The sequence below is a fragment of the Propithecus coquereli genome, unplaced genomic scaffold (genome assembly GCF_000956105.1).
Source record: "Propithecus coquereli isolate 6110/MARCELLA unplaced genomic scaffold, Pcoq_1.0 Scaffold285, whole genome shotgun sequence".
In the NCBI taxonomy this organism is placed as follows: domain Eukaryota; kingdom Metazoa; phylum Chordata; class Mammalia; order Primates; family Indriidae; genus Propithecus; species Propithecus coquereli.
Window position 1 is genome coordinate 2,076,791 of NW_012148452.1, and position 9,611 is coordinate 2,086,401.

The following is a 9,611-nucleotide window of genomic DNA, read 5'->3' on the forward strand; positions in this document are numbered from 1 at the left end:
AAAAAAAAAAAAAAAAAAAAAGAACACAGAAACTGGAGCCTGCCTTCAAATCCTGACTCCGCCCCTCACTTGGGCGAGCTATTTAACTTCTTTATGCTTCAGTTTCCTTATCTGCAAAACAGTGATAATACAATATTAGCTCTCCACATCTCCTCCCCCCTTGCAGTTTACACTCCAAGAAGCTCTAGGCTCTCTGTTTATGTTGCCCATCTAACAAAAAAAAAAACCTCTATGCTTTCTTACTACTCCCTCTCCCTGAAATGTCTTTCTTAGGAAAACAATATACAATAAAATAATAGGCAAAAACTTGAATAGGCGTTTCACAAATAAAGATTTCCAAATGGCCAATAAGCATATAAATAGATATTCAACATCAAAAGTCATTAGAAGCCAGGCCTGGTGGCACAAGCATGTAGTCCCAGCTGGGAGGATCTCTTAAGCTCAGAAATTCAAGGTCACATTGAGCTATGATCACACCACTGTACTCTTGCTTGGGTGACAGAGTGAGACTCTGTCTCTAAAAAAAAAACACACACACAAAAAAACAAAACAAAACCACAATGAGATTCCGCTATATTAACAACCAGAATGGCTAAAATTAAAAGGACTGACAACACCAAGTGTCAGCAAAACAGTGGAGCAACTGGAACTCTCATACACTGTTGGTGGGAGTATAAATTGGTATAATTATTTTGGTAGGTGATGTAGGGACCGTTCCTGGGGAAAATTGGCTTAAGCCCAGAGTCAGCGAAACTGGGTGTGCTCTCCTTGGCACCAGAGGTCAATAGGCCTGGGCACGGCCTGTTGACCAAACAGAACTATTCCTCATGACAGATAGCTTTATGACAGATAACCAAGCGCCTGGGGTCTTGCAAACAAGCCAAGGCGTCTCATTGTCCTGCATACGGTAATGAGATAAAAAAGTTAAGATGCAAACGTCTGCTTCCCTTAAGCAATCGTCTGGAAGGAATGAAAATGTGTTTTCCTCAAGGCGCCCAAGATAGTCACATACCAGGAAATAGCTGCCGGACATAGAAAAAGTATATATAAATAAAACTACTGGTGGAATCCCCACTGCAGTCTTGTACGTCTTGTGTGTGTGTCTGTGTGTTTCTTTCTGTGTCCATCCCCCGTTCTGCAATCCGGGCCGCCACAGGTATAAATATACAACTGCCCTGTATCTCAGTAATTCCACTTCTGCTTAAGTACATATCTGAGAGAGATTAGTGCATTTAGCCATCAAAAATCATGTTCATTTTTTTGCAAAATCATGAATAACTCTTATAGATATAAATTGAAAGACAGAAAAACCAGAGACAAAATGTAAATACTATATGATTACATTTATGTTATCAAAAACGGGCAAAATCAATCTATCATAATAAATATTAGAATAATGGTTATCTAGGGGTAAGGGGTAAGTACTGCCTGGGAAAGGTCGCAAGAGTGCTAGAAACATTCTTTTTTTTTTTTTTTTTTTGAGATGATGTTTTGCTATGTCACCCAGGCTGGCCTGGATCCCTCAAGACATCCATCCACCTCAGCCTCCCATGTAACTGGGATTAAAGGCCTGAGCCACAGTGCCCAGCCAGTGCTAGAAATATTCTAAATCTTTATCTGATGGTGGTTACAAAGGTGTATATGTATGTTAAGATTCATTGGGCTATACATTTAGGATGTGTGCACTTTACTGAATGTATATTATATACACCACATCACCACAATAACAAGTTTTAAAAATAGTTTTTCTTCCTCCCCTTATCTGTTTTTACTTGCCTTTGAGTTCTAAGCTTAGAAACCACTACACTTCACAATACCTTACTTACCTTATCCCCCTAGACAAGTTTAGGTTACCCATTTACATATTACCAAATCGCCAACTCTTCCTGCAGCACCCTGTGTTTACTCTATGATAGTACTTACAGCACTGTTTTGAACTCACCTGTTTATCTTCCCCACAACTTGCTCAATTAGATATGAGCTCTTTGAGCAAAGGGTTTGCAAACTCTGTCTTGTTTACAATTGTATTCCTAGTGCCTAAGCACAGGGCCTTACACAGCAGGTACTCCATAAATATTTGTTAAACGTAGAATGAAAAAGAGACAGTTCTCTGTATATGTAAAATGCCTACATAGAACTTTATGTATCAGTTACCATAGATGATATTTCAAGGCTGAAGAAAAACTAAACATGAGTGGGGCAGAGAAAAAGTTTTAAAAAGAAACAATTTTTCTTTTTGAAATTCCAGATGGAAAGAGCAAGAGCTAGGGTGAAAGAAAATATAAAAGTAGATAAATTACAGTTTGTATAATATATTCCCATCGGTCAAATTGTTTCCCAGTGGTTACATATTAGGTCGTATCTCCACGACTAGATATTAAAGTCCCAGAGAGGAAGGGCCTGTGTCTGCTCCACATTTTCTAATATTGATCATGTTGGGCACATTGTAGGTATTCAACACATTTCTAAATTCGTGGAATGAAGCCATGTTTTAGTTATCAACATCTATTAACATTTTAAATTTTAATTAATTATCACCCAATTAGCACCTAAATGTTCATCAATCATAATCCAGATCTATAGTAAGAAGTAGTCATTAACACATAGTCATTTCAAAAAATAAAGTATTCACATGGAATGGCACTGTTGAGGTATATTTGAATGAAAAAAGTAGATATAATTCCACTGATGTAAAAACAAGTTTTCATATATTTTTTTAAATTATTATTATTATTATTTATTTTTGAGACAGAGTCTCTGTCACCCCAGCTAGAATGCAGTGGCATCATCATAGCTCACTGCAACCTCAAACTCCTGGTCTCAAGCAATCCTCCTGCCTCAGCCTCGCAAGTACGTGGGATTACAGGTGAGAACCACCTCACCTGGCTAATTTTTTCTATATTTGATAGAGACAGGGTCTCGCTCTTACTCAGGCTGGTCTCAAACTCCTGAGCTCAAGCAATCCTCCCACCTCAGCCTCCCAGAGTGCTAGGATTACAGGCGTGAGCCACCCAGCCTGGTCAGCAGGACTTTAATAAACACTGAGCAGCCTTTTAAATACACAAGCTCTTGTGATCCTTATTTTGTCTGTGAATCTCCTAAGTGGGGTAAAGGTATCTTCTGTTTTATACTTAAAACACCTAATATAAAAATATTATAAAGTCATGTGTCACTTAATGATGGATATGTTCTGAGAAATGCAACATCATGTGATTTCATCCTTGTGCAAACATCATAGAGTACTTACACAAACCTGGATGAGCAAGAGTTATCCACATTTTCATGTATTTAAAAAAATTATACATATTACTTAAAAAATCTTTCTAAGTATGAAGTTTGCCTCTAGCTATTTCTAGAAATGTTTAGGAATTATTTGAAAAATATTTTTTCTATTTATTATATGTTTATTGTTATTAACAAGCTAATAAAGATTTAGAACAGTAATAAGTATATGTAAGTCAATTTATAAATTATCCTAGTAAATTATCCCAAATTTGATATGTAAATAGCTAGAACATAGTGAGAAAAGAAAAAAGTTTTTATCACTTTGACCTTCAAAAATTTCCATAAATGACAACATGCACCTACTTCAGTTGAAACACCAGATATTTTTATAGCTGAATTTCTGACAAGCTGATGACAAACATGAGAAAAAAGTTAGGGAAGCCAGGGCTTCAACATTTCCTGAAAAAGAAATAAAAACTGCATCTCTAAAAGATGTGAAAAAACTCCACAGAAACAATGCATAACAACTTATAAGAGACCCTATGTTAAAGAATTTATTTTAATCTCATTTATTCTTCACAATATTGAGGTTGTATTATTATTCCCATTTCAAAGATGAGATAATTAGTCATATTAATTAGATACTCTAAAAAATTTATCATGAGAATCAGGTCACTGATTAATTACTTTGTCGGCCAACTTATACTTCCAGCTATTGCTAATACAATTTGTTTCCTCCTCCTACCATTCATGTAAATACCATAGGGATCATATTGTCCTATGGGTATTTACAAAGGCAGCCTGGTTTAATAACCTAGTTTTATTAGCCCTTAAGAACCACATTTTACATACTGAAGGCCTTAGTGACTCTGTGTGTGTCTGTGTAATATAATTCCTTAGTTTTTGGTTCTGTGCTTACTATGGAGGGGGTTCTGTCTCCTTCATCTGTCTTTTGCTAATATTCAGCTTTACTCCTGAATGTCCCATTGCCTATCTCATTCAGTGAGCAACTAGTGAGAGTCTATTCATGTCAGAGCCTGAGCTAGGCATTAGGGATTGAGCTATCAATAAGAAAAGATTCCTGCTTCCAAGGAAATAATAGAAGAGCCATATTCATAAGTTATGGGAGGTGGCATTTGTAAAAGCATTTTATTAAACCACATTAAAGGACATTTCGTAACTTGTGAGATGCAATTATTTTCCATATCACTAATTATTTCTTTAGTCCCACTATAACATAATGAATTAATTTTTCCTACATTGCTGCAGTCTTTTCAATTTCCTAGACAAATTTTGTCTTAATCTGAAACTTTTTTTTTTTTTTTTTTGAGACAAGGTCTCATTCTGTGCCCCAGGCTGGAATGCAGTGGCACAATGATAGCTCATTGTGAACCTGAATTCCTGGGCTCAAGTGATCCTTCCATCTCAGCCTCCCGAGTAGCTAGTACTACAGGTACATGCCACCACACCAAGCTAATCTTTTTAAATTTTTTGTAGAGACAGGGTCTTGCTTTGTCTCCCAGGCTGGTCTGAAACACCTGGCCTCACGTGATACTCACACCTCAGCCTCTCAAAGTGCTATGATTATAGGCGTGAGCCATCATGCTCAGCCATTTCACATTTTTAACATAGCTTCTTCCGTCCTTCAAATGATAGATCTTCTAACCTTGGTATCTTCTGACTTTCTAGTTAATCTTAACCAGGCTTCTGTGGTTAAGACTATAAGATATTTATTAAGATTAAGTTAAGATTATTAAGATAATTTCTCTAGTATCTTCTCATCTTCACCTCCATGTCTTAATTTACATACTTTGTGAAATGTGTATCTAACTATGAACGTAAATAGAATCTAAGTTTTAGCTGGTCATTATATTTTTACTATCTCTCTCTCAACTACTTATCCTATTAAGTACATACCATAGTCAAGCACAGTATTTACCTTTGCTGATTATGTATTTATAATTCTTTAGCTTCTTAATATGTTATCTTGAAAATACTATGTTTAAACAATTTTTTCTTGCTCCTAAAACAAGCATGTTAAAAATAAAACCTTCTAAGTGCCCTAGCAGTTAAACAGTAAAATATTTATAATTTTTTTAAAAGTACAATAAAAAAGTATGTATCGCCCAGCCTCCAAATTTTTTAAAGTTATAGAAAGCTGCCTCATTATAGTTAGAGAAGGTTGTAGCATTTTTCAGTAGTTACTATTTGAATAAAACTGTATAAAAACTGCTAATGATAGGAAATACAATGTATTTAGCAAGTACAAACCATCTAAATTAGATATCCTTTACATATCAAAAAAAATTTTCAAAGGATCAAAATCTTTAAAAATCTTTAAAAAACTGTGATATTTTCAAATGTAACCATCCTTAAAAATACTTACTCAACCTAGTGTTTTAATTTAATAAATAAAAGTAGTTGGTAAAAATTTAACAAAAATATGGAGAAAAACTTATGAAATAATATATTTAAACATAAAGAATGCTAAAATTACTCAGTTATGAGTAGTTTTTTTCCCCAAGTTATACATATTACCTACATCCCAGGTAACAAGTGATATGTGATTACGTGTGTGTGTGTGTGCATCTCAGTAGTAACTGTACATGTAAAATTATATAGCTATATTTAGTCATAGCTAGTTAGTCAGATATACAATCTAAGTAGAGAAAATAACTTAAAGTAATTTAAATTAAAATAGTCAATTTCACACTGTGTGATAGGAGGAAAAATTTTGCATTTTTGAAAGACTTCTGAGATTATAGCCAAAAGGTATCATAATATAGAGCTGGAAGCGTAAGAGACGACAAATACAAGGAAGATAGGACTTAGATGAAACTGGAAATGTGAAGTAGCAGTGCCTTTGGACCTAACAGGAAAAATAATCTCAAAGGTATCTTTGGATGATGAGAAGCAGAACAAAAAGTTAACTCAAATTCTCCTGATTATATACATAAAAATGGCTCAAAAAATATACAAGAAAATATTTTTCTTACTAAATATAGATAGGTAATGTCCTTCTTTGGGTTTACTGTTCACATTCCCTGCTTTATTTTTATTTTTTATTTTTATAATAAAAGCTACTTGTGTGGAACCTGCTTTAGTTTTGAAGGAAAAGAAAACAGTGTTCTCACCATTACCATAGACAGATGATAATCACTGACTCTAAGACAACAAACAAGGTATTAATAAGTGTTCATTCCTGTCTATCCTACTGCTTTTCTGTGAAGTGCTCTAAAAGATATCTATGAAATATGAATAATTTATAAATAGAAATTTAAAAAATTTACTTTATTAAAAAAATAAGATCAACACTCATGAGGCTTCCAAGGTAGAAACCAGATTGCCGGTTCAGGTCTGTACAAAAATTAATGGATACAAAGACACATAATCCTATTCATAAATAGCAGCCAATATAACAGTTGTTTCATTTTCTCTTTCTCTCCAAGACTAATTAGCATTATACACAGTATGTTCCTTGTTACAAATGTCTTCTTTCAGCTTTGGAACTATAGTATCTTTTGATTACCCAAAACTCTGATCTAGTTTTTCGGTAATACAGAAGCCAAACACTCTTTGTAACACTTCAGACTAACTAAATTAAAAAAACAATTTTAATAAAATAGAAACAAACTATCACAAATAGATGCTATATATATATACCATCCTCACTTTGTGAATCATCACTTTAAAGATAAACTGTAAAAGAAAAGGATACTGAAAAAACTCCACAGAAACAATGCATAACAACTTATAAGAGACCCTATGTTAAAGAATTTATTTTAATCTCATTTATTCTTCACAATATTGAGGTTGTATTATTATTCCCATTTCAAAGATGAGATAATTAGTCATATTAATTAGATACTCTAAAAAATTTATCATGAGAATCAGGTCACTGATTAATTACTTTGTCGGCCAACTTATACTTCCAGCTATTGCTAATACAATTTGTTTCCTCCTCCTACCATTCATGTTAATACCATAGGGATCATATTGTCCTACGGGTATTTACAAAGGCAGCCTGGTTTAATAACCTAGTTTTATTAGCCCTTAAGAACCACATTTTACATACTGAAGGCCTTAGTGACTCTGTGTGTGTCTGTGTAATATAATTCCTTAGTTTTTGGTTCTGTGCTTACTATGGAGGGGGTTCTGTCTCCTTCATCTGTCTTTTGCTAATATTCAGCTTTACTCCTGAATGCCCCATTGCCTATCTCATTCAGTGAGCAACTAGTGAGAGTCTATTCATGTCAGAGCCTGAGCTAGGCATTAGGGATTGAGCTATCAATAAGAAAAGATTCCTGCTTCCAAGGAAATAATAGAAGAGCCATATTCATAAGTTATGGGAGGTGGCATTTGTAAAAGCATTTTATTAAACCACATTAAAGGACATTTCGTAACTTGTGAGATGCAATTATTTTCCATATCACTAATTATTTCTTTAGTCCCACTATAACATAATGAATTAATTTTTCCTACATTGCTGCAGTCTTTTCAATTTCCTAGACAAATTTTGTCTTAATCTGAAACTTTTTTTTTTTTTTTTTTGAGACAAGGTCTCATTCTGTGCCCCAGGCTGGAATGCAGTGGCACAATCATAGCTCATTGTGAACCTGAATTCCTGGGCTCAAGTGATCCTTCCATCTCAGCCTCCCGAGTAGCTAGTACTACAGGTACATGCCACCACACCAAGCTAATCTTTTTAAATTTTTTGTAGAGACAGGGTCTTGCTTTGTCTCCCAGGCTGGTCTGAAACACCTGGCCTCACGTGATACTCACACCTCAGCCTCTCAAAGTGCTATGATTATAGGCGTGAGCCATCATGCTCAGCCATTTCACATTTTTAACATAGCTTCTTCCGTCCTTCAAATGATAGATCTTCTAACCTTGGTATCTTCTGACTTTCTAGTTAATCTTAACCAGGCTTCTGTGGTTAAGACTATAAGATATTTATTAAGATTAAGTTAAGATTATTAAGATAATTTCTCTAGTATCTTCTCATCTTCACCTCCATGTCTTAATTTACATACTTTGTGAAATGTGTATCTAACTATGAACGTAAATAGAATCTAAGTTTTAGCTGGTCATTATATTTTTACTATCTCTCTCTCAACTACTTATCCTATTAAGTACATACCATAGTCAAGCACAGTATTTACCTTTGCTGATTATGTATTTATAATTCTTTAGCTTCTTAATATGTTATCTTGAAAATACTATGTTTAAACAATTTTTTCTTGCTCCTAAAACAAGCATGTTAAAAATAAAACCTTCTAAGTGCCCTAGCAGTTAAACAGTAAAATATTTATAATTTTTTTAAAAGTACAATAAAAAAGTATGTATCGCCCAGCCTCCAAATTTTTTAAAGTTATAGAAAGCTGCCTCATTATAGTTAGAGAAGGTTGTAGCATTTTTCAGTAGTTACTATTTGAATAAAACTGTATAAAAACTGCTAATGATAGGAAATACAATGTATTTAGCAAGTACAAACCATCTAAATTAGATATCCTTTACATATCAAAAAAAATTTTCAAAGGATCAAAATCTTTAAAAATCTTTAAAAAACTGTGATATTTTCAAATGTAACCATCCTTAAAAATACTTACTCAACCTAGTGTTTTAATTTAATAAATAAAAGTAGTTGGTAAAAATTTAACAAAAATATGGAGAAAAACTTATGAAATAATATATTTAAACATAAAGAATGCTAAAATTACTCAGTTATGAGTAGTTTTTTTCCCCAAGTTATACATATTACCTACATCCCAGGTAACAAGTGATATGTGATTACGTGTGTGTGTGTGTGCATCTCAGTAGTAACTGTACATGTAAAATTATATAGCTATATTTAGTCATAGCTAGTTAGTCAGATATACAATCTAAGTAGAGAAAATAACTTAAAGTAATTTAAATTAAAATAGTCAATTTCACACTGTGTGATAGGAGGAAAAATTTTGCATTTTTGAAAGACTTCTGAGATTATAGCCAAAAGGTATCATAATATAGAGCTGGAAGCGTAAGAGACGACAAATACAAGGAAGATAGGACTTAGATGAAACTGGAAATGTGAAGTAGCAGTGCCTTTGGACCTAACAGGAAAAATAATCTCAAAGGTATCTTTGGATGATGAGAAGCAGAACAAAAAGTTAACTCAAATTCTCCTGATTATATACATAAAAATGGCTCAAAAAATATACAAGAAAATATTTTTCTTACTAAATATAGATAGGTAATGTCCTTCTTTGGGTTTACTGTTCACATTCCCTGCTTTATTTTTATTTTTTATTTTTATAATAAAAGCTACTTGTGTGGAACCTGCTTTAGTTTTGAAGGAAAAGAAAACAGTGTTCTCACCATTACCATAGACAGATGATAATCACTGA

At 33.5% G+C, this 9,611-nt stretch overlaps 1 protein-coding gene across 1 annotated transcript in view; it reads right to left on the bottom strand.

The window, feature by feature from the left end:
• GDPD1 (glycerophosphodiester phosphodiesterase domain containing 1) overlaps positions 1–9,611 on the bottom strand; it is a 71,013-nt gene that overhangs the window by 39,545 nt on the left and 21,857 nt on the right. The window contains exon 2 of the mRNA XM_012648400.1: positions 1,426–1,454. Coding sequence (XP_012503854.1) covers positions 1,426–1,454 — 29 coding nt within the window. The remainder of the gene's footprint in view (positions 1–1,425; positions 1,455–9,611) is intronic.